The sequence below is a fragment of the Buceros rhinoceros genome, unplaced genomic scaffold (assembly GCF_000710305.1).
Source record: "Buceros rhinoceros silvestris isolate BGI_N320 unplaced genomic scaffold, ASM71030v1 scaffold1158, whole genome shotgun sequence".
NCBI classification, from domain to species: Eukaryota; Metazoa; Chordata; class Aves; order Bucerotiformes; family Bucerotidae; genus Buceros; species Buceros rhinoceros.
Genome location: NW_010428356.1, coordinates 1 through 24,687, shown reverse-complemented (window position 1 = coordinate 24,687; position 24,687 = coordinate 1). Strand labels below are relative to the sequence as shown.

Here is a 24,687-nt window from a genome sequence, read left to right as displayed (position 1 = left end):
CTGTGGTAGTCTCTCTCGATATACATACTAAACAGCAGGCATTACTATTGGAGCAACCTATGTACTTACATGAAATCAGTTATGCTAATTTTTTAAGCATAGTGAAAAGAAAGGTAATTATCATGTCTGGAGCCAAACAGGTTGTTAATGAAAAGAGAGAAAATAAAGTTTGTAAGTCTTTGGTTTTGGGGTTGGGGCAGGGGGGACAGAGGTGGAGAGAGATGAAAGAGAATATTCGCCCTAGGAATGATGAGAGATCAGTTGGGACGAGGTGTGGGAAGAGTATTAATATATCACACAGACTTTGTCTTTCAGTTTGTGACTTTTATTCCATCAGATTGTTAAGGACTTCCTCAGCTTGTTCTTTAAAGGTGTTTTGTAGGTCTCCATTGCATAGTAGAACTGAGAAGTAAAAGGTGGAATAACTTCTCTGTGAAAAAAAATTCTTCCATTTAACTGTATTTCTTTTTAATTATTTATGCCTGTGTGAGAATGTTTTTATTCCTGGTAGTTTGTTTGATTCCAGTTATAGAGGGGCATGCTTGGACACTCAATGAAATACAATTTGTGTACCTGTGATAGTTTGTGAGCTTCAGGGATTCTGTTCTGTGGCTGACCAAGAGCTGTGGGCAGAAGATTTGCACTTCTCTGGTTTTGAACTATTTTGGTATACAGGCAATCACTGGAGTGTTTGGTATCTTCTAGAATTCTGGTAGGCAAAGGATTAAATTAGTTTTTCATGTATTAAAAGGTGACCATTTAGACGTGATGCAGCTGGAAAGCTTTCACAGGTGATTCTCCTTCCTCCTTCTCCCCCACTCTTGTACAACTTTGCAAACCAAACTTTGTCAGAGGGTAGTGATTGGTTAATTTACTGTGGTTTGTCTTCTGTTACAAACATGCAGTAACATCACGTGACTGAAGCTGATATATTTATTGAACCATAGCTTGGTTGCGAGGATTGAGAAAGTATTACATACTCATATGTAATGGCTTAAAGGTAATAACTAATTTGAAAATCTAGGCCATGGAAAAACAGGTTGAACATATATTACTCCTTGTTGCTTCCAGCTTTGTGTCTAGATTAACTAGAAGAATTTACCACTGAGGACTCAAAGTACCAGAATACAAGATGTGGTATTTCCCTTCGTCATTTGAAGTAGTATATGATATTACTTCACATTTGACTTTCAGAAAAAATGGAGTTCCTTATCTATTGACTTCTGTGTTTAGCACAGAAGATAGTGTTGTGTGGCACCAGTCATGTCTACTGAAAATGAACATGCAATTTTACTGTTACTCGGTTTTGGGAAAACTAAAAATAGACTAAATATTTGGACATCTCTGTTTGTGCTTGTATCTTTTGTAGGTCTTAAGGTTACCCATACTCATTCTGAAGGATGCTCATTGTCCCTTCTCTTCAGTGTCTAGTTATATTAATGATATTTTCATGTTTAAAACTTGAGTTTTGAAAATAGAGGTTGTGGAGATTTAATACAAAGTCACCTGCCATATGTTAACAAGACCATTGATTGCAGGTGACTAGTCAACAGACCAGATAGTGTATTAATGTAGCTATCATGTTACTACTATTAGGGGTAAACCACCTGGTCCTGAATAACCTATCTCTACTTTTGCATTGTGCTGCGTAAAGGTCTATTAAATGTATTTCTTGCGGTTAATAAAATACTGATGTTGATTGCCTCAGTTTGTGAAGCACATGAGGACTCTGTGTGTACAATACCGTTGTGTCATACTTGCTAGCATGAGTGAAGTGGATTTCGCAAGTAGTGCAAGCTTGATACAAACTAGACTTTGGGGAAGGGATACTGAAATAGTATATTTCTGTCTTGAAGAACATTTTTTTAACTGTCTATTATTTCCCACAGCTTCAAAAAAATCGAAGTATGAAGATGTTATCGACCTCAATATCTGTGCGGATTTATCCTGTTTACGTATCTTTATTCGAGAGAAAAAACATAGAATAGCCGAAATTCACATTGAAGGTAAGAGCAAAACTGGAATTGTGAAGGCACAAAACTTTGTAACCAGGGTAGTCTCTAGATTTTGTATGTCTTTTATTTTTTTTTATCCCTATAAGGTCTGGATAGCCAAGTGACCATGAGGAAGGCAGCAACAGAAGTGACTGCAAAATTGAAAAACATCATTATTGTGGATTCTGATGAGATGGCATTGTATAAAAAGGTATGCATTTGCATATAACATTGATTTCTGAATAGATAATAGATGCTGGACTCTAACTGATTTTTTTTTTTTTTTAATTTTAATAATGTTTTATGTATTTTCTGGGAGCATTATCCTCTATTAGGCAGACTGATTTAACCCCCAGAATTGGTGATTGTTAAACTGACATTGATTTTGTGCAACTGCAATGCCTAGCTGCTCCTTAATGCTCTTTATTTTGTTGCCTTGAATGGACAGAATTATCAAGCTGAGATTCTGATTGAATATTTTCAGCTATTTGAAGGACTTCTCTTTTTTTAATTTATTGTTAAGATGTTTGTAGTAAAAATGTCTGAAGTCTGAGGTACTACAATTATTTTGAAATTCAGTTTCTCCAGCATAAGTTTTTACAGTAGAAATACTCTTTTTTTCTTCCCAAGGCTCTTTACATCACAGGAAAAGAAGTCTTCAACTTCAGGATGATATCATATGTGAATGCGACAGACGGCATCGCATATACAAACATGGATGTTGTTGACAATCGTGTTTACCTAACTGTTGGGTGTATACAAGTGGTTTTTGTCAACAAGTTTGTTTCATCTATTTTGGTAAGATAAATTTTCCTGATACTATTCCTTAGCATTGTGATAGCATTGCCGGAGTTAGAAAAGTATGAAGCATCCCATGGGGAGTGCCTGTTTGTGTAAGAACTCTTATACAGTATTGCAAAAACTTCACTGGGATTGGTGGTTGGGCTGTTTACTTTTGCATATGTTTGTTATTGTGAAGTGGGTGGCTAAGCAACAATATTTGCTATTATTGTTAGTAATTTTTTTTAAATTACTTATGGCAGCTTTTGGATATACATACTGTTCGTTGTTTGTAACGCTGAAATATAAGCAATAAACCATGAAAATTAATGCCTTTTCTATAAATTCTGCTAAGTAAATCTGTCCTTGACTCTGCATATGAGTAAACAGAATGTAATTCATACGAGTCATGTTAAAAGGTCACTGATGACACCATCTGATTTGCTAGATATTTAGTATGGAATTTATTTGCATATATATGCATACCTTATCATATTTAGGGAGGAGGTGATCCTATCAAAGAACTCAGAGAAAATGGGTAGCAAAAGTAGTATCTTAAGGTTGTTTGTTATTTAAAATCCTATGTTCGAAGTGGTTTGAAGTAGTGTGATTCTTAATAAAAATCCCAAGATCTCTATTTTTTTTCCTAGGCTTTTATAAATAACTTTCAAGCTGCCAAGGAAGCTCTTACTGAGGCGACTGTTCAAGCAGCAGAGAAAGCAGCTACAGGTGTAAAAGAGCTGGCGGAACGTAGTTCTCGTTTGGCACTAGATATCAATATTAAAGCACCTGTTGTGATAGTTCCACAGTCAGCCATGTCTGCAAATGTCCTGGTGGTTGATCTTGGTCTAATCACTGTGAAGAACCGATTCTTTATCGCTAAAACGAAAACACGGTATAATCTCCCTCCTGTTGTCGACTCTATGACGGTGAAATTGAGTGAACTAAAGTTGTACAGGTAATGTGGTTTTGAATTCCCGTAATCCTTTTGGGATACTTCAGTTGGAAATATTTTGAGAAGTTGTTAGCAAAGTAATTAATTAATGGTTGGTGGCTGGCGGATACACTATTATCCTGAAATATAACATTATAATATTAATAAAGATTTGATAAAAGTAATTAAAACGCATGCTTTAGGAGAAATATAATCTACACATCTTTAAACAGGAACAAATATTTGTGGAATATTGTGTAGAATAATGGAATTATGCATCATTCACTACTTTGGAACAGGTGATAACCATTCATAAATGGCTGTTTTCTTGGGATTTTCAAGCTATGCATAGTAGGAAAGATACCAAGTCAGGTAGCTTTAAGGAGTGTTTGAAAATGGGCCTTGGTGGAGGGGATGGAAAGGGGGAGAGGGAAGGGAAGAGGCGTCTCAAACATAGTTGAAGACTACTGAAGAAGGAGGGCTTAGCTCCTCAGTGGAAGGCAGCTAGGAGGTGCTACCTTGAAATAAGTTAGTGTGTTGTGTAACTGTATGTCTTCCCTGCCAATAAAAGATGTCTGGTTGGTAGAGTTAGGTTTTAACTGGAGGTAGTGGGAGTAGTATGAAGACTCTTTTACAGTACTACTCAAACAGATGCAGAAATTACATAAGAATGTTTGTGTGTGTTTGAATGTGTGAGAGAAGTATGTCAAACTGAGCATACTTTCTTTCTTTCACAGATCATTCTATGAGCAGGGTTCGTTGCAAACTGAAGTTCAGTTGCTGCAGCCAATCAATCTGGAGGTAGCTGTTGAACGAAATTTAGCTGCTGCATGGTATAACGACGTTCCTGATATTGAAATATCTGGCCGACTCAAGCCTATGAATGTAAATATCTGTGGAAAATGGATTAATTTTTCTGTCCATAAGAGTCCCAGGTTCTTCAGGGCATTGTTTGATTTCGAGACACATAGGTGGAGTGATTTGGTTTTTTTTTTTGTAGGGAGAAAGGGTAGTGAAGAGCTTTCTGTTCTAGTATAAGCTTTGTGATGTAATATTATCATCTCTGATACTGTAGACAGACTTTGTACTACATAGTACTGTTGCTCTTTAGAAATGGATGTGCTGTTATAGCCTTTGTTTACCTGTCAGTTAGTTAGTATCTTTCAAAGGATTGGAAAAGTTGGGGGTTTTTTAATAGTCTGTTCATTAGCAGCACAATCACCTGCTGAATTCATACCCATGACAAGCCTGAGTATGAGTTAGTGTATGTGCTCGTTTAAATTTAACATCAAACAACATGAAGCTTTTCAGTCTTATGAGGAAAAGCAATTTGCCAAATTTTGAAATAAGACTAGTAAAAATTTCTGTAAAGTACCTTGTGACTAAATGCAGGTAACAATTTTGGGAGACTGTAAGTCAGACTACACTCGTACAGTTTCTAACATTCAATTTCTAAATTGTAGCTTTGGAAAGAAAATTAGTGAAGAAAACAAAAATAATGTGGCAACGCCTTCTGATTTCTGTGTTACTCTAAGGGGTTGTGTGGATTTGAATCAAACGTTTTATTCCTAAACAGAGACTTGATGAGATTAATTTGGTTTATCTATTTCTTTGTAAACTTAGATTTTAGTTAACAATAGTTTTGTGAATTGAGTTATTCTGAGTTTAATAACAATCTTTTTTTTAAGCTAATTCTCAGTCAGGAAGATCTTACCACAATATTGAGGACACTAAATGAAAATATAGGTGGAAGCTCTGGATCATCAACATCTTTTCCAGAACCAAAAGATACGACTAGCCATTCTGGTGATATTCATAGCACTTCACAGCAGTCTGCAGGTAGGGTTTTCTACAGCTATGTGTGGCTTCGTGTTTTAGGTATTATGTCAATTTGTTATTTCTGTTGGAACGGCCTTTATGAAAGTACGCCAGATGCAGTTGTCTTTAGCAGTATGCCGCTCTTTCCTTGTTACTGTGCTTTGAGCTGCACCCACCAACAATGATAATGAACAGGAGCAGCTGGGCCACGGCAGTGAGTTTTGAGTGCGGTATGTTTTAATGTAAGGACTGCTTGTTCTGCTGGCAGTAGTGCAGCGACCACCTAAAAGTCTGTCAGATGAATTTGGTAACATTCCAGCTTTGGAAAGTTGCTGTTACTCTTTTTCCTATGTGTGCTGGTTCTGTTGCTGTTCAGTTTTAGATCTGTTTGTCACAATGATGGCATCCCCAAAATGTTGCTCCTATTCCTATTTCCCCAAATATTCCTGTTTTCCCTATTTCCCCAGAATAGTTGTTCTTGTTCAGTAGGCACCATTGCCCATAAACTGCTCAGCATGCTCTAAAAAAAAAAAGGCAATTAAAGTTAAGAAAAGAATCTTTGTTGAACTCTTCTATAAAATGTGAAAAATAGCAAAAATGTGGCAAGATGAAAAAATGAGGATGAAAGTAAACTTGTGGTTTTTTGTAACATTGTACACAGTACCTTATAACACTAAGGAGAGTACATTTACATTGTTGTACATTTACTTCTTACAGATGGTAAAATTTACATGTGGAATACATAAGCAGAGTATTTTATTTTCTCAGACATTGTGTAATTTTTGCCAGAAGTTATTATGGAAGGCATTATAAACATCCCAAGTGTCTTGTGCAGGAAAAGGGAAATTGTTGTCCTACAGTCATTAGTGAGGATGCTGGATTTTTGTTGTTTTCCTTATTTGTAGTCGGGTAATTTTCTTCAATATTAAGTGTTTTTCTAATTTCTGAAAGGTGTAACTGTTGTGACATCAGCTGTGGTGGAATTGCATTCACCTGTGAAAATAAAAACAACTCTAAAACTGGACTTCAGATTCGACTCTTTGACTTTAGTATTGTACAGCCCGAGTTCAAAGCAGGTAAATACAGTTTTGGTTAAAAAGAGAATGAAACAGCTTTAAGGTTGCCCAGAGTCCTGGAAATTCTGAACAAGAATAGTTTAATTTTATGAGCAGAGAAAGTGATTTCTAGCAAGTGTAAAAACCATGATGGAAATGATAAACAGCTACTTTAACTAAATAACGTGGCAGATATTAGAGGAGAGAGAATAACCAACCAGTGGTGGCACAAAATACATGGCATCCTCTGTGATCTGACTAAAAATTTGCTGAAAATTTATCTTAATTTAACATACAGTTTAAGAAGGATGCAAGGTATTCTTTCATTACTCACATATATAAATAAAATTGTGGAGAGAAATCTTAATTTTTTTAATTACAATATGAATGAATGCATTTTTATTTTTGGTTTAAGTGTATAATACTTGTCAGCAAACTTCTCACTTAAAGTTCAGTAATATTTTGTAAACTTACAGTCTGTTATTTCAGATTTTGAACAATTTTCCCATATCTGACTATGTACTTTGCGAGATACAAAACTTATTTTTTTATTTGGTGTCTTTGCATATACTATATATTTTCAAACAGCAAACAAGCCAAAACTGCATATGACAGTTCTACTTTTTTTTAAAACATTGTCTCCCTCTCACTGATGTCAGCTTGCTTTAGCAAGCTGGTAGAAGAGTAAAGCTTTGCATTTTTTTTTCAGTTTTCTTTGTATGTTACTGATTTTTGTTGTGTTTTGAATTACCAGTGGGTTTATTTAATGCATTATTATTAGGAATCTTCAGTTAGAGTAGTGATGTATATCACACCTGTGTGTTATTTCCATTATCTGTAAGCAGAGGGACAAACGTATTTTCCTTTGGTTTAAACAGGTTACAAATTTGGATCAGAGAGATGAGCTTTTGAAGCTTGCAGAATTTAAGCTAGTTTTGATGTCAGCTGCTGCCAAAATGTTATCAGATGGTTCAATGAATGCTTCAGTCAAGCTGTCAAACTGTACATTAGATGATAAAAGACAGTCAATCCAGAAGGCTACACCAAGGTCTGTATTTTGGCATAAATTACTGTTTGTTGGAGTTCAACAAAGTTCCAAAAGTTTCCATTTATTATTTTGTTAAAATGAAACAAAATATTATTTTGTTAGAACTGCAGTTGTTTTGGTGTAGGTGGTTAAGGACATCTCATGTACTTGTAGACTTATGTGTCTTCTTTGCCTTTAGTTCCACATGTTGTTGATGAGACCAAAATAAATGTTAGAAACAAACTTTAAATATTAAATTAATAGATGCATATAGAAACAGATTTCAAATTCAGCTTTAATAAACCACTGGCTAAGTAAAACAAAGATTTTTTTTTTTTCCTGTTTTCATGAAGAGAGCATAATGTAAAGTATAATGTAAACAAGGAATTGTGATGGATTGACTTGTTAAAATTATGAACACCTCTGGATTCCCATACATTGGCAACTAGTTAGTTTTGAAGTTTTACAGTATTTGTTTTTCATTGGTCATGTTTTAAAATTTTTGGAGTTACTTTTAAAATTCACTCTTGTTAAGGTACTGCAGCTGTATTGAGATTCTTGAGTGTTTTCGAGTATTTGTTGTGGTTTTTTAATTTTTTCATTAATTATTAAATGCTGCCTTAATGGTCTTTCAGGATGGTGGAAATGAAACAAGGATTTGAAAAGAAAGTTATGGTGGATATAAGCTATAAGCAAGGGAGAGATGGCACTGCTCTTGATGTGATTGTTCAAGAAATATACCTTTGTGCAAGCATGGAGTTTCTACTTACTGTTGCAGATATATTCCTAAAGGCTAATGCAGAAAGTGCTGCTGCACAGAGAAATCTCAAACAGTCACTACCTTTAAAGGATCAAGGTATATACTAAAAATATTTAAAAATTTGTATTTAAATATCCATTTAGTTTTGGTATTATAATACTGTCTTAAAAATTATACTACTCCTTTTATGCTATTTGCTTGTCTGTGCAGAACAGCTTCTTTCAAACACTGATATTTCTTTCTTTGCATTATGGAAACTGGTTTATGTCCCTTCATCTTTATTTCTAAATGAAGCTTTGTCTTATCAGACAAAGGAAATACCTAAAATGTATGTCTAAAATAAAATGGAGAGGACAATTACAGCTGGCATTTCTCTGAGTTTCTTTGGTTATGTTTGTGTATTGATGGAGCATATTATATTATGCTTAAATGCAAAATCAGCTTGCCAGATATTGCTGCCTAGAAATGTCATTTAATTTGTTCACTGATGTGCGTTTCTCCCTATATCAGGATTCAGGCTTTTAGCTTGAGTGCCCAGTTTGCTCTTTTCAGGCGGGACCCTATATCTGACGTCAGAAATTAGTCCATTAGAGCATCAGAGCAGGAAATGGGCTGTTTATGCTTCCAGGCCTCAGGTAGTTCACATCAGGTGTGCAGAGCAAGCCCTTTTCTCTTTTATTTTTCTGTGCCCTAAATATCTCAGTTGTGTCCACATCAGCTAGGCCTGCTGTGATTTAGCAGATGATCAGAGTCTAAACAAATCAGAAATTTTTCATAAAAGCGTATCAGAATGCAAGCACTAGGAAATGCTGCAATATCATCCTATGAAAAAATGCATGCTTTGCTGCTCCAGAGAGCAGAAACCATGTCCAGCATTTTCACCAGACCCTATCATAGCTGGCTGGTGGAGATACTTAGTGAAACTAATATATGTGCTAGTCTAAAAGGTAATTAGTGGTGATAGTGTTACCCTTTTCATTTTGACAAAGAAGATCTGTGGTATCTTTTGTTGTATCGGAAAGTAATTAGAGCATTAATGGGTTTGTATCTCCAGTGAAGACCCTAGAAATAAGTCAGCTGCAAGGATCTGCATGTTTTCTGACACCGGTTATGGGAGGTCTTATCACAAAATCTTTAATACTTCTCTGTGTCCTAAGAGAGATGTAAAAAATGGTAAATTAATTTTCAACAGTTAATGTAATTTAATTTGTATTTTTGAAGCACCTGTACAGCCTATATCTACAATGGAAATGAACATTATTGTTAAAAATCCAGAGGTTGTGTTTGTGGCTGACTTAACAAGAAGTGATGCTCCTGCATTGGTGGTTACAACACAGTGTGAGGTCTTCATTAAGAATAGCCCTGAAAAGTACAGCATGACAGCTGCTGTTAAAGAGATACAGATGAAAGCATGCCCATTTCTTCCAGAAAAAAGGAAAGGGAACATTACTACGGTGAGTTTGCAGACATCTGGTTTGTATTTAATAGGTGCCATGTAACTTATACTATGAGAATGCAATTATTTCTGAAACTTTCATCATTAGAATGTGTATCACAGACCTCATGCGTAAAATTTTGTGTCTATTTTATTTTGTTGATTTTATTCTGTTTTGTCTGATATGCCAAAGACATCATGGCTTTGAGGTTTGCTTTGTATGAAAAGCTAAAATTGAGAACCCAGAGGAGTAAAATGTAAAAATCTGTTATCTCATGTAATCCAAACAAATAGAATTTTATGAGTGTACACTGTTTCAAATGCCATTTAGTAAATCTGGAATACTCTTGGTCTGAATATTTGCATTAAAGAGCTATGTGAGTAACGAAGGGTCACAGATGTAAAGGCAAGTATGTATTATGGGATAGAGAATTTATGGTGTGCTGTTCATGAATTCCTCTGTGTTAAGGTCCATAGATCCATTATATTAACACTGCCCGTTTACGTTTTGGTAACAGAATGAGACTTGTAGTTACTGGCCGGGTGGGAATGCATTGACTCATGGAGCTTCTTAGAGCTTTTCTGCCTCTACATCAGACTATACCTCTGTTAACTCTGTAATAATACTGTTTTGTCAGAGAAAAAAATTCATTTTGACAGTATATCCAACCATTGACTGTGTCCTCAGACTACAGGTTAATTTTGAAGAACTAGGCTTTTCAGCTCTGCATTAGTGCTTCCTTACTTTATGGAGCTACTTAGGGATGACCCAAGCTATAAGCACAATGACTGGGACTTCATCTCCTTATCAGATACTTTCATAGCAGCTCAGTTTACTCCTTGGGTAGACATAGTCTTGGACTGCATTAATCTGTTAATCTAGTCACTGAGAAAGTGATGCACTTGGACTGATAGCCACGACACAGTGCGAAGTTGCTTGACTTCTTCAGTTTCCACAGCTGGCAAATGTGGCATCACTGTGGCTGGCTTTGTGGAAAGCAACAAGCTTTCCCTCTTACAGGAGTATCTTCTGCTAGAATCTCTTCTCTCAGGCTGTACAAGCAGAGAAAAAGACCCGTATCTGGCAGAGTGCTTGTGCTGTGAAGAGGGGAAAAAAAACTTCAGAGAGCCTTAGTTTTGATGCTTAAGACTGTACCTACTTTGAACAATTCAGAAAGCTCTCGAGAGACTAGTAGAGGTCAAAAAAGACAACATTCTCTGCAGATAGCAACAGAAGTGCTGCTTTTGAAAACATGTACGTAAGGAAATCTCTGAACTCAGGTTTTCTGTAAATGCTAGTATTTCAGCCTGAAAAATTTATCAGAGAAATAGAGATTCAGGTAACATTCCATGGCTGCCTTTAGTCAAGAAAGGAAATGTATGATATGAGATTATACAAAGATTACAAGACTTCTGAAGGCTGATACTGATGTGGAGATTCTATATTGCCTGAACTGTGGGGACACTAGTGATGAATGAATTCATCCTCCTGATGAATAGGTTTCCCCCAAATACCAAGGACACTAGGCTCTGGATTTATGTTAGCAAAAGTGATGAGATTCTTTCTGTATGTTTCTTTCGTGTACCTTGGTCTAAAGAAGAATATGTTATTTTTCATTCCTAGCTGTAACACAGAAGAAGGGGAAACAAAATGTTTGAGCAGGAGAGGATAAAACAATAATAGGGACAAAAATTCTGTTAGATCAAACTCATTTGGGAAAAGTGTGTTAAAACTGATTCAAGGTGTTTCTGCATCCCTAGTGTCTGATTCAGATATGGACAGAGATGTCAAGAAAGATTGCAAAATCTGTGTAGTTTGAAATCAGCGACTTTGAAAGACTTGTCTTCTCAGGTGGGGACTGGAGAGCAAACTTTCCTGACAGTTTATTATCAGGAGAGTCTAACTTCATCGGAGTGCTTTATTAATCACATAGAAGCATGATTTTGTTTTGTCCTGATGCTCGTGTGTTAATCATGAGCCAGCAGTGTGCTCTTGTGGCCAGGAAGACCAGTGGTATCCTGGGGTGCATTACGAGGAATGTGTCCAGCAGATCGACCGAGGTTCTTCTCCCCTTCAGTCCTAATGAGGCCACGTCTGGAGTACTGGGTCTCGAGAAGGCTGAGCGGGGATCTTATCAATGATTATAAATATCTAGAGGGCGAGTGTCAAGAGGATGTGGGCAGACTCTTTTCAGTGATGCCCAGCGACTGGAAAAGGGGCAAAGGGCACAAACTGGAACACAGGAAGTTCCACCTGAACATGAGGAAAACCTTCTTTCCTTTGAGGATGATGGAGCACTGAAACAGGCTTCCCAAAGAGGTTGTGGCGTTTCCTTCTCTAGAGATACTCAAAACCCACCTGGATGCATTCCTGTGCAAGCTGCTCTAAGTGAACCTGCTTTAGCAGCAGGGTTGGACTAGATGATCCCCAGAGGTCCTTTCCAACCACTAACATTCTCTGATTCTGTGATAGAGTACCTTAGAATTGGATTTGGTAGACCTTGGCAAGTAGAAGTACGTAAGGATTGGTTGTAAATAGGGCTGGAACTGAGTGATTGTGATTCAAACAGTGATATTTTTATTCAGGAAGACTGTAACTAACTGCCATGCTACCCTTAACTGAAAACTCTTCTCAGAAGTCATAAGCATCATGTGGTGTATTTGAAGATATCTACAGACTTTAGTGGAGTTACTGAAGAGTAACGCATTTTGCTGTAGCTGACATTTGAATCTTTATTGATTGAGAATGGGTTAGGTGATGCTTTTAAAACTTTTATTCTTTACATTTGTACACATTATTAGTGCTCAGATTACTCTTGATTTTGAAGAACCAAATGATGGTAACTTTTTTTTATCAGTAACTATGATGTGTAGTAGCTTAAAAGTATATGCTTTTTGAAAGATTTTTTTTTCTCTATTTAACATGTGTTTCTACTCTTTTGTATAGATATTACAGCCTTGTGACTTCTTCTTTGAAATGAAGCAGTCAGGTACTAATCCTCAGACAGCTGATCTAATGATTAAATCTCTAACAATAAAAGTAAGTAGACTTTTATTGTGTTTTTAGTTCTTCACCCCTTCCTGCTCAGAAGGCTTTGAAGTTCCTTGTGGGATACGTTTCGTAAAATAAAATAAATAAAAAAAAATTCAGGGATAACTGAGGTGGGGAATTGTTTCTGTTCTCCATCAGATCACTGACCTGTCTAGCATGTGAAAACAAGAGAAAATTAACTGTTGGGTCACAGTGCTTTTGTTTTGGAATATGTGTTCTAGAACATGGCCTAATGTGCAGAGATGAGTTTCAGATGGAGATAAGTGTTTAGACAGAGGTTGGATGATGTATTTTGGAAAGCTCCCATCTGGAAAAATGGCTGGGGTTGAAAATCTGAATAGGCTGACCTGCAGCTTGTGAAAGAGAATGAGTTTTCAAGCATAAGTCCTGTAGAGAACAGAAGAGTTTTGTTAGCAACATTTTCACTATAGTTTTGTGTCTGAAAGTAGTGGCTGTTTCCTGTACTAGCTTCTCATTACCAATTATTCCAACTTCTTATTTATAGGTTTCACCAATAATCATAAACACAGTAATTACTATTACATCAGCCCTTTATCAAACCACAGAAACAACAGAAGAAGAGATTAGTTCTATTCCCCCAGACTTGTGGAATAAGAAAGATATAAAAAATCTGAAAATGTGGTTTCTTGAAGAGTCAAATGCAAATGAAGATAAAAATCCAACTACTGAACTAGTTCCCACAGGAGAGTCATTGAAAATGAGTATAGAATCTGTTTTTCTAACACTTGAAGCTGGAGTTGGGCACCGAACTGTACCAATGCTTTTAGCCAAGTCCTCTTTTGTTGGAGAAGTCAAAAACTGGAGCACTCTAATCAACCTACGTTCTCGTCTTGAGCTAGAGGTGAGGAGTCCTACATAAGAAAGAAGTTTTCTTAAGATACTAAACCTGTTATTTCAAAAATAAAAGAAAAATAATCCATGGATTTGATGATTAAACTGTGGATACCTGTTGTGGGAGGAGGATGGGAATAAGGTGTTAAGGTAGTTAAAATGAAAATCTGATGCATTAGATGTAATGTATTAATAGCAGTAATTGGTGTTACACAATCTCTGTTTTACACTCTATACATGTTCCCAAAGGCCTGTTGCGTCAGTATTAAGTTTTGGAGCAGCAAATGGCTAAAACTCTCCAACAATTTTAATTTAAGATTACAATAGAATATATTCATAATTTCTGTACAATACTATGTGGTACCAGTATTGTATATAAAATGTCCAAAGTGGCTCATATTTGGAAATTAGTGACATGAATTTTAGTGGTTGTCGTAGGTAGATTCTTCCTTATTTATAGTGCTTTAGACTTCCAGTGCCTACATCTTAAGCCAAAATTGTGTCTTAAGTGACACACCTTAAACCAGTTACCTGTAAGTGGGTCTCTGTAGTAGACTTAGCTACCTCACTTATTTCTCTAATGCATTGGCTTCATTTTATGGTGAAATTCCTCGAGCCCATCTACCAGTTCGTTCCCCTGTAAGTGGGTCTCTGTAGTAGACTTAGCTACCTCACTTATTTCTCTAATGCATTGGCTTCATTTTATGGTGGGTGCTGAACGGGCAATCTGGTTATAAAACTTAAATATATATATATATAATATAGAAGTAGATGGTATACTTGTAAATCAGAACTTCAAGCCTTTATAATCTGTAGAACTTTTGTTGATTTTAACAGTTGTATGTAATTTCCTAACTAACTTCTGCATTTTGTTAGGTACATTATTTTAATGAGATGTTTGGGGTGTGGGAACCTTTGCTTGAACCACTAGAAGTTGAGAAGACTGATTTTTTCAAACCATGGATTCTTGAAATCAAGGTATATTTTCCAAAGCTGAACTCCAATTGTCTATTTCAGTACCTTAGAAGAAAAAACGCTCTGCGCATTTCGTTGCTAGAACTAAGCTAAGGATTTTGTTTCTTCCTATTGGTTACTGAGACTACCAAGACAGAAGACCACACATCTCGTCTCACAGCAGCTTCTGTACCAGAAGCATGTTGGAAAATCTGATATCTGTTATTGACTAGCGCTGTGGGAATAGTACCCTTACCACTTCAGTTCTGCCTTCCATAAGGAAATAGTCTAGAATCTGGTCTCAAAGTAGGGAGACATTTATCTAAGTAAGAGAAAGACACTTTTTTTTTTTTCCCCTGTCCCTCTCCCCCTGCCTATCCTTCTGTCTTAACTGTTTTACTGCATTGTTTTCTGATTTTTTTCAAAACTTTCCAAGTATTTTTAGCCTGAGAGGTTGCTCAGAATGGAGAAAATTCTTTTTTCCTAGGACTGTCATTAGCAAACAACTTTCTACAGTAAAGGCCTCAAAAGAGAAAATAGTACAGACTGAGATATTACAATTAAGAAATTTCTATTAAAAATATTCTTAAATATTTTCAATAAAGGTATGGGACTTAATGCAGTAGAAAGATTGAGGATAGTGAGTCAAACCTCATATCTTCCTGTCCAAATTTGAAATACGGCATTTGGAAATAAATAATTTTCAGAAATGCTAAAAGCCAGGAAATGTTTTCTGTGTGATTCTTACTTTTCCCTCAAACAATTGAAAGCACACAAAATAAGTATTTGGTTTGGTAATATATAAAGACTAAATTTGGGGTTACTGTTTTAAGAACAGCGAATCAATTATGTATAATAGTTTTTGTACAGTGCTATTAGATATGTTAATATTTTCACAGAGCATTTACTGGTTGTGTTAGTAAATGTTGTATGTTCTTTGTTTTTGAATAATCATTAGCTACTGTTACTGGAATTTAATTGACTTCTGAAATACATCTTTTGACTCTTGCCTTCTTTTTTCTTTACCTCTTAATGTTTTTATTATCAGATAAAAACAGGAACAAAAAAAAAAAGAAAACCATGTTAGGACATAGAAGGGGGGACTAAATCAGAATCTTGAGGTGAGACTTTTTTCTACAGAAGAACTGGTCAGATAAAAATGCTTTAATAATCTCGTTTCAGCTGAAAAAGAAGGCTAAAAAAGCATTGGTTGAATCAGATGCGGAGGAAGAAAACTACAAAGTTCCAGAATATAAAACAGTAATAAATGTTTCCTCAAAAGACCAGCTGAACATTACACTATCCAAATGTGGCCTCCAAATGTTGAGTAACTTGGGCACGGTAAGAACGATTGCTTAGCTATGCAGTGTGAGAATTGTTGAATGAATGTTTGCACAGATTGTCTTGATGATGTCTTAGTGTATTTGCGTCTTCTGTCTATACTTTGCTTTCTAGGCGTTTGCTGAAGCAGCTAGTCAGACTTCAGACATCTTCAAAAAAGACAGAGCACCGTTTGTAATAATGAATTCTTTAGGACTTCCCATCACTGTCTCGCCTAGTGATTCCTTTAGTGTCCTTAATGTTGAACTGGGAGAAAAAGTATTTCCTCTAAGAGATGGAGAGAATTTAAATATGGAATTTGTCAGAACTAAAAATGAGAGTGACCAGTTCACAGCAATGACAACTCTGAGTAGCAAGAGGTTTTACATTCAGATCTGTAAGTTCCTAAGTTTATACCTTTTCTGTCTATGTGAATACTGCATGATGCGTAATACTGCGTTTTGCACGGGTCGATAAGTGCTGGGGGACTGCATAACATGACAGAGGTGTTTCTTTGGATTCTAGATGAGTGGGACTTTTTGAAGTCCTGCTTCACAGCTTAAAGTTACCTGTATCATGCGTGTTAATTTTCACAGTGTAAATTTTCTACTATGATGAATTATTTAGGTAACTAATTTTTATTTCATAATTTCACTGCAATTAAATATTTTTGATTGTATTCACACGTTAATGCAGAATTAAAGCCACCGCAGATATTTTTTTTTTTTGTGGAATTCTGAGGCATGTATGGATGTGCGTTCATAGAAGTTACTCTTAACTCTTAGGGCGATGTTTTTAAAAAAACAGTTAAAACTAAACGTAAAATGTAGTGGTTTTTTTTTTTCACTGTGTATGTGTTGACTTATTGTAACAATTGACAGTTTGTTCAAAACTGATTTTTCAAACTGGTCTTGACCATATGATATATTTTTAGTTGAATTGTTTTTGGAATGCATATGAACTGTACCATGTTAATAAGCAATTGCACGTGTAAACATTTCTCTTTAGGCAGTGATTTTATTTGCAGTGGCAAAACCTACTTAAATATTTGAGTAATGGAGGCGTTTTCTCTTTTCCCTTTGGTGAAAAAAGAATCTTTTCTGTTTCTTCAGTAGAAACAAGACTAACATATTAGAACTGATTATACTTTTTCATCTACTTTAAATTTTTTTAAATAGATCAGATGATAAAATGTTGAGTGCGCATTTCTGTCTTTCCGGTATATCTTTATGCTCCTTTTGGGTCTTTCATTTCTCATCTTGTAAATTCTAGGTCCACAGAACCATTCCACTGTGGAAAAGATTCCGTTGACAAAAGTGGGTCGATGTATTTACGGAGTGAGACACGAGGAATCAGGTGTTGAAAGGTCCATTGTCTGCCAAATTGATACTGTTGAAGGAAGCAAACTGATAACTATACGTTCTCCTATTCAGGTTATTCTATTTCCATACATAATAATTTCATTATTGTTTAAATTTTTTAATGGACGAGAATAATCCTATAGTCTTTAAAATTTTGAAAAACATTATTTTAAAAACTTAGCTGAACGAATTCATATAACTTTGCTGTTGTGTGTTATATGGTAGTTCAGAAGGGATTTTCAAGAACAAAAAGCTTTTTCAAAGTGACAAAGATGGGGGTGGGGTGGGCATGGAAATGGATCAGAGTTTAGATCAGGATAATTCATCGGTCATGTTTTTCTAATACCAGCTCTAATTTCGGTCTTGTTGAACTACTTGCTTTGTGTGATCAAACCTCTCCTAACATTACCTTGGCTCTGCAAGGTTATCCTTCTCTTCTTCCTGTACCGATACATGAATTTCAAATTTAGAACCAAGTCAGCTGAAGAGTGAGCCCTTCGACTGTATGTCTTTTTTGATGGAATATGTTTTTTTATAGACATTACATAGTTTACAAGTACAGGGATGGTCCAGGTATGAGTGTTCTGTAGTGATACATTTCATCCCTGTTACATTTCACTTGCTGCTTTTGCCCAGAGATGTTTAGGACTTGTTTAATAACAAGATTTACTGTTTCATTCTCCCCTAAATTATTTTTTTCCAGAGCTAATAATGCCATTAAATTAAGCCTGTAATAATAATAAAAAAAAGTTTACAAAGAACAGGAGAACTGTATACTCCCCAAATTATAATGGGTATTGCTGGTTTAACCTTAAATATTTTACTTCCTTTGTGTTTTCTGCCTTATGGATTTTGACCCACGGACCCTTGTATCTGTTATATTTTTAGGAAAGTTCTTTGGAATATTGTTGTACAGTTCAGATTTACTTGTCTTTGATTTTACAGGGCTTTATGTTTCTCTTTAAAAATAATTTTACACGTATTAATTTACATGTATTAATTTCTTAATTAAAATATATCATTAAACTGCACAAACAAATCACCTAGGGAGATTTGCTGGTATTATAGACAATTACTTTGACATACCATGAATGGTAAACGGGTAAGACGAACAAAGAGAGTTCTCACTCTCTGCTCTGTTTGGCTCAAAACACTTCATGTTTCTAGTTTTTACTAATGTGTGTTGCTGGATTTTTATTTCACATAGATAAGGAATCATTTTTCAATTCCGTTAAATGTTTTTGAGGAAGGAAGATGTTTAGGGACTGCTTCATCAGAAAATGAATTCAACATACCACTGTCCTCTTACAGGTACTTTATTGCATATTTCTTTTATCATGAAAATGTTTATACATTGATTATTGTATCATGCAATTTCAATTAAAAAAAAATTGTTTGTGTTTGTTACCTAAAATTATAATTAATATTGTGCTATTATTATTGGGTAGGATCATCTCAGAATACCTAGTCTGAGTTAAAGAGAATACTATTTAGTTCTTGAATTGGATGTCTTTTGAAATGTATTTTACTGAACAACTTAAATTAGCCAAGTTACTTTAAGAATCTGAGCCCAGGTACTTCTGGAACAGTGATTGTTATCTGCAAACTACAGACGTTTTTTTCTCAGTGATGTGATGTCTAATGATGTTTTACAGCTGGTTTTTTTTTTTTAGAAAAACTGCTTCTTTAGATGTTTGTGATTCTGAAGTAAAAAATTGAAATTAATATACTTATTAGAAAAAGACTTGTCAACCTATGGGGAGAATTGGTTTCCAATGTAGCTATTGTATTAGTCCCTTCAAGCTAATACCCACTTAAAACTGCAGTGAGTTTTTATGTACAACTTAGCTGAACTGTCACCAACTTCTAGGCACATAAGTTTGCTTTGATTGTTTGTTTTTTATGCTAACAGAGACTTTTTTCCTTCTGTTTTCTCCCAAACACTCTCCCCATTTTTTGAAGATGACAGCTGTTTATATTTTTCATTAAATAAGTTACACTGTACTGTAGATAATGTAAATTCATTATTATTTCTGACTGTCTGTGTTTTATTTAATAAGGTTTCGTGACATTCTGGTTCATTGCACAGATACGTGTGTGAGTTCTGCTAGGCAGTCGGGAAATGTTTACTACAATCTTCAGTCAAGATGCAGCTGACTGGATTAAAGCACCTGCTTTACAAAAGCTGTGTGTGTAAATAATCCATAATCCATGACGCTTTATGTGTCTGGAAAGAAGGGCACTTTCTGCAGATCTATCATAGGACTGAATTGCTTTTCCAGACCTTTTGAGTGGAATAGGAGTAGAGCATCACTGGTAAGGGAGTTCAGTAGCCTCTTCCTAAACTCCGCAATCCCTTCTTTGCAAAGGAAGCGTGTGTGCAAAGGAGGCATGGAACAAAATATGCCAACTGATGCAATCCTGTGAACTTTGGGGATCCAGACCAGCTTTTGCTTCCTCCCGTAAGCAAGATAAAGGCAGGCAGTGAGTTACTTGCAAAATCCAAATAATATTAGCGATCCAAATAATGTTAGAGATACATAGTGCTTTTTCATAATTGAAAAATACAATCTAATACTGAGTGTTTAAAAAACGTTTGTTTTTTTCTTTTTCTTTTTTTACAGATCCATGCTGAGTTTGCAACCACTAGCCGATGAAAACGGAGTGGATGGAGAATACGATATGTGTGAAGGAATTACATTCGATGAAATTATGAAAAATGTTGACAGTTTAATACAAAGGAAGTGCCAGTCTGTGAGGTCAACTAACCACTCACTTATCATAAATATCGTTCCCGTAAAAGACACGTTGACATCTCCATCATGTGCAGAAGATCAATGGGATTTTCCATATGTTGTTCATTTATGGCCTTCTGTTCTTCTGCGCAATCTTCTTCCTTATCAAATAACTTACTCTATCGAGGTAATTCCTTAATCTTTCGGGTTTTTTGTGATGTTTTCCGCCTGTAATATGAAAGCTGACCAGCTGGTTGAAGTATGTTTATAAATTTATATTAAAAGAAAGGGCTTCTGTTAAGAGTATTGATGAAGCAAGTTTACAGATCTTGTAACGGCGAGCGTGTATCTACAGAAATGGAACACTACCGGAATGCGAAGAGTGGTGGTATTGATCACTAGTAATAAGTCGTACCTTAGATACATACGCAAAGTAAAACTTACACTGTACAAGCTTAGCCCTGTGAGAGAGTAATTTTCTATTGCTCAAGTGCAGGTTGAGCATAATTAAGCAGCATAGTTTTTCCTGTGCATTATGACTGCATCAAGTCATGTAAGTGGGTCAGCCTACAGTTGCATTTTATGTGCTGTCACTGTCACTGACTTCGCAGTAGCACTCTTTTAGTGAATTCTCATAGACCTGCCTTTTGGCCAGGTTTTGGCTTGAATTGCAGCCTAGAGACAGACTTTATATTCTTTTCAGATTAAATTAAATGATTAGGTGCACTTTGGCTGTTAATAATCATTCATTCCAGGATCAGAGGAGAGCCAGTCTCAAGTAAAACACCTAAAATGTACAGTGTTGACATTGGTTCCTTAACACCAGAAGTTTCTCCTGTGGATCTGCCACAGTTGTGTCCCATGCATGACCTGATCTAGGCTTGGCATAATAGAAATGTAGATGGGAGATGCTGAAACTTTTTTTTTTTCAAATGGTCTTAGTATTTAGTATTTGGACTCAAATAACAGAACTTAGTAATAAAAATTTGTCCCAAATGTACAATTACTAGAGCCAGAGACTGTGGCCTCTACCAAATGTCTGGAATTATCAGGCTTTTTTCTGTAGGTCCCTTACAAATTTAAATTTAGTGGAAGAAATACTGAGTTGAGGGAAACTGTCATTTAAGCACGTTTGTGTATTTTAATTTTATGAAAGATTTTATCTTTTTGTGTGTTTAATATTGGTGACCATGCATAGGTTGTTCTTCTGTAAAATGCTGTGTTAAGGTAGACATTTAAGAATGTAACATAGTTAAATAGCATAATGAGCATTTTGAAATTTTGCCTGAATAACCTGTATCTTAATTTTCAAAACCAGAAAATAAAACTAGAAAATAAAAATTGATGTGAAATTTGAATGTGACTCATGTACATGTACCTTGTTTGGGTGTTTTTACAGGGAAATGGGAACAGATATGATACTCTACAAGAAGGATGTTCAGCCCAGGTTCATAATGCAGTCTTGGATCAAACAAAACTAGATTTGCAGTTGCTTAACTATCTTGATCAAAATTGGAAGAGTGAGTACCACATTAAAAGCAATCTACCTGAGATCAGCTTCACAACATTTTCCTGCATCACGGAGCTGGATAAGACCGAACTGGATATTGCTGTCCATGTGACATACACAACTGGGCAGATGGTTATAGCAATTCACAGTCCGTACTGGATGGTAAATAAAACTGGTCGAATGTTGCAGTACAAAGCTGATGGTATCCACCGCAAGCATCCTCCGGATTACAAAAAGCCACTCCTTTTTTCTTTCCAGCCCAAAAACTTCCTCCAAAATAACAAGGTAACCTATGATATCTCTGTCTGTAGACAATATTTTAACTATGTATTTTGTCAGATATGGTCAAGATGGGAAATTTACATTATCAAAGGCATTGTTAAGAAAGAGATTCTCATCTTCGAAAGGAATAATATTCACTGAGAATTGTTTCCTAAATAAAAGAATTTCCTTTATTCCATTGAAACTACATCAGTAAAGGTCCTTACTCCAAATAAGACATAGAAATTGTGTAAGAAATGTAAAGCTGTGGTACTTGAAAAACGAATGCTGCTCGAAAAGTGAATGCTTGAGTGGTGGTTGATAAATAGCATCTGAGTTGGTGGTAAGCTAATCTTAAGATGCTGTTTACCATTTGAGTTTGAGTTTTTTAATGCTATTACTGACATCTGGATGATACAAGAGAGATTATAAGACTGTGGTGATTTGCCTTCAAAATTTTAATTGTAATAAATTTTGGAAAGGCTCCTTAATGTGGTTGGTTCTTCTGAGGATCTTACAATGCTTATTCCACATAGTGTATAACTAAGGGTAGTAGAAAATATATTTGTGAGACCATACGGACAATTTTTGTGTCTTGACTTTTTAATAGAAATACTGGTATTTCCATCATGCACTTAGGTTTATATATATGCCTACTTTATATATGATTTTAAATGTTGTCAGTAACTGTAAATTGACAATTAATACACAGTGCTTCTTCCCAGGTGCAACTTATGATTACTGACAGTGAACTGTCTGATCAGTTTTCACTGGACACTGTTGGCAGTCATGGCTCTGTGAAATGCAAGAGTCATAAAAAGGAGTATCAAGTGAGTTAAAATATTATCTTTTGCATTGTTACTTTCAGGAGATGTAAATGAGGTAAGAAAAGAATAGCATACTCCTAACAATGTCTTTCTATTTACAGGTTGGTGTCACCATAAATAACAGCAGTTTTAATATTACTAGAATTGTGACTTTCACTCCATTTTTTATGATCTCCAATAGAAGCAAGTACACTTTGGAAGTAGCTGAAGAAGGCAAGGAAAAGTGGATTCCTATTGTTCTGCAACAGGTGAACTTACAAAAAAAGATACTCCAAGTTGTTTCTATAAGGAAGAAAAAAATCTGTTTGAACACTCAGTGATGGAAAACATGAGCCATGCATACTGTTTAGTGACAGCGTCTGAATATGTTGTGCTTTTTCAATAAATTATCTGTGACCTCTTACCTTTTCTTAGTGTTGCTTTAGGACATACTGTAAAGCTGGTTGCATGGTAACTGGAGTTTTTTCTCTGTTACCTGTATCATAAATAGCATGAGAAAAATATCTGTACTGCTACATTATCTCTCTCTGCAGTGGCATTGAAACTTCTGTTCAGTTTTTGCAGTGATATCTGATCAGGTGGTTTGGCTGACCTAGTGTATGTCATGCCACTTCCATACAGGAGGAGAATCCCTCATGTGGATCAGTTCAGGTAGCTCCAAACTCTACTCCTGGGACTAGTCTCACTGTCTCACTGCTGGCTTTTAATGCTTAATGCATCGTCTCTAGAGGATCACTTGGCTCCTAGGCCACGTGGTGTGGAAGTGGTTTTTGGGCCTGTGTCTGTTCTGCAGAAGCCTAGATTGTTGTGGACTGGGCATCCTTGGCTGTTCGCACTACAGCTTTGTACATGTTTTGAGGCCTTCGTGACTTCCTTCAGGAGATGTAGGAAAAGCAGCGATTGTTTGGGTTAATGTTGGAGATCTGTGAAGACATAAGGTCATCCATACTGCATTCTAGGAGTGAAATCTTCCTCCGTCCCTTCCAATGAGTCTTTAAGAGTGCATATCCAAGTCAGAGTTTAGCTTAGCAAATAGTGCGGTTGGAGGCTCTCTTGCTTTCCTTTAGCGTTGTAGATGCTCCAGATGGTTACTCCAAAAATGCTTGCAAACTGAAACAGCAAAGTTAAAAGAACACTTAAAATCAAACTTCTAACAAGATCTTTCTCCTACGTTTTTGGTACCTTTAATGCATGGTTATTAAGTGTGCATTTTATCTTTAATGATTATGGAAGATAAATACTATTTGAATATAATTATTTAAATTTATGAAATGGATACTACTTTGCTTGCTTTTTGTTGTCATTTGTGTGTTGTGATTTTTTAGTGAACACAATGGTATTTAGATCTTTTAAGTGTTTAAGTCAGTTCAGTTTCCCATCATTTTTAGCATTATTTTCGAAAAAGTTTGTTTTTACTCAAGAACAGGCTGTTTGCCATAAGCCTACACATTTGTTCAATTTCTTAATATTCCTGTGTTCCTCTGAATCAAACTTTTGTTTGACTACAATATTTTGGGGCTATTTACATCCTCATCTAGTTGATTGATAAAGCTCAGGAATGACATAGGTTTGTGTACAGTGGCATGGGCCATTTCATATCTAACTTCTTCTAACTTCTTAACTCTGAGAAAATATAGTCAGGCTTTATTACTACTTGGTGTTTCATGGTTTATATTTGATATAGAGGTGTTACTAGAATAAATCAAATTATTTTAAAGGATCTTTAGAAATTTTCTGCAAAAACTATTCAAAGGTAATAGTTTTGGAAGTTAAAATACATTGCTACATAGATAATCTGTGATTTTCCAGTGTTGGTTGTGTTATTGGTACAGAATTTTCTAGCTTGTCCAACAAGCATCATTGTGACGCTGGAGAAAATCCCGATGTGGTTGTGATTAGGCAGATTTATTAATGATGAGGGGTAGATCAAAGGGTTGATTTTTTTTTTTAGTGGCACTTACTAGCCTACTACTTGTGTCTGTGCACATCTGTAAACACAGCCACAGAACACA

At 35.7% G+C, this 24,687-nt stretch overlaps 1 protein-coding gene across 1 annotated transcript in view; it reads left to right on the top strand.

Moving 5' to 3' along the window:
* VPS13A (vacuolar protein sorting 13 homolog A (S. cerevisiae)) overlaps positions 1-22,923 on the top strand; it is a gene marked incomplete at both ends in the record, with an annotated part of 57,854 nt that extends 34,931 nt beyond the window's left edge. Inside the window, 21 exons of the mRNA XM_010142213.1 lie at positions 1,890-2,006; positions 2,102-2,205; positions 2,625-2,792; positions 3,425-3,732; positions 4,446-4,593; positions 5,397-5,547; positions 6,478-6,602; positions 7,460-7,629; positions 8,244-8,464; positions 9,590-9,822; positions 12,751-12,843; positions 13,361-13,717; positions 14,584-14,685; positions 15,844-16,002; positions 16,117-16,378; positions 17,254-17,414; positions 18,550-18,653; positions 19,967-20,264; positions 21,477-21,872; positions 22,574-22,678; positions 22,777-22,923. Of these exons, the coding sequence (XP_010140515.1) occupies positions 1,890-2,006; positions 2,102-2,205; positions 2,625-2,792; positions 3,425-3,732; positions 4,446-4,593; positions 5,397-5,547; positions 6,478-6,602; positions 7,460-7,629; positions 8,244-8,464; positions 9,590-9,822; positions 12,751-12,843; positions 13,361-13,717; positions 14,584-14,685; positions 15,844-16,002; positions 16,117-16,378; positions 17,254-17,414; positions 18,550-18,653; positions 19,967-20,264; positions 21,477-21,872; positions 22,574-22,678; positions 22,777-22,923 (3,929 nt within the window). The remainder of the gene's footprint in view (positions 1-1,889; positions 2,007-2,101; positions 2,206-2,624; positions 2,793-3,424; positions 3,733-4,445; positions 4,594-5,396; positions 5,548-6,477; positions 6,603-7,459; positions 7,630-8,243; positions 8,465-9,589; positions 9,823-12,750; positions 12,844-13,360; positions 13,718-14,583; positions 14,686-15,843; positions 16,003-16,116; positions 16,379-17,253; positions 17,415-18,549; positions 18,654-19,966; positions 20,265-21,476; positions 21,873-22,573; positions 22,679-22,776) is intronic.
* Positions 22,924-24,687: the final 1,764 nt, after the last annotated feature.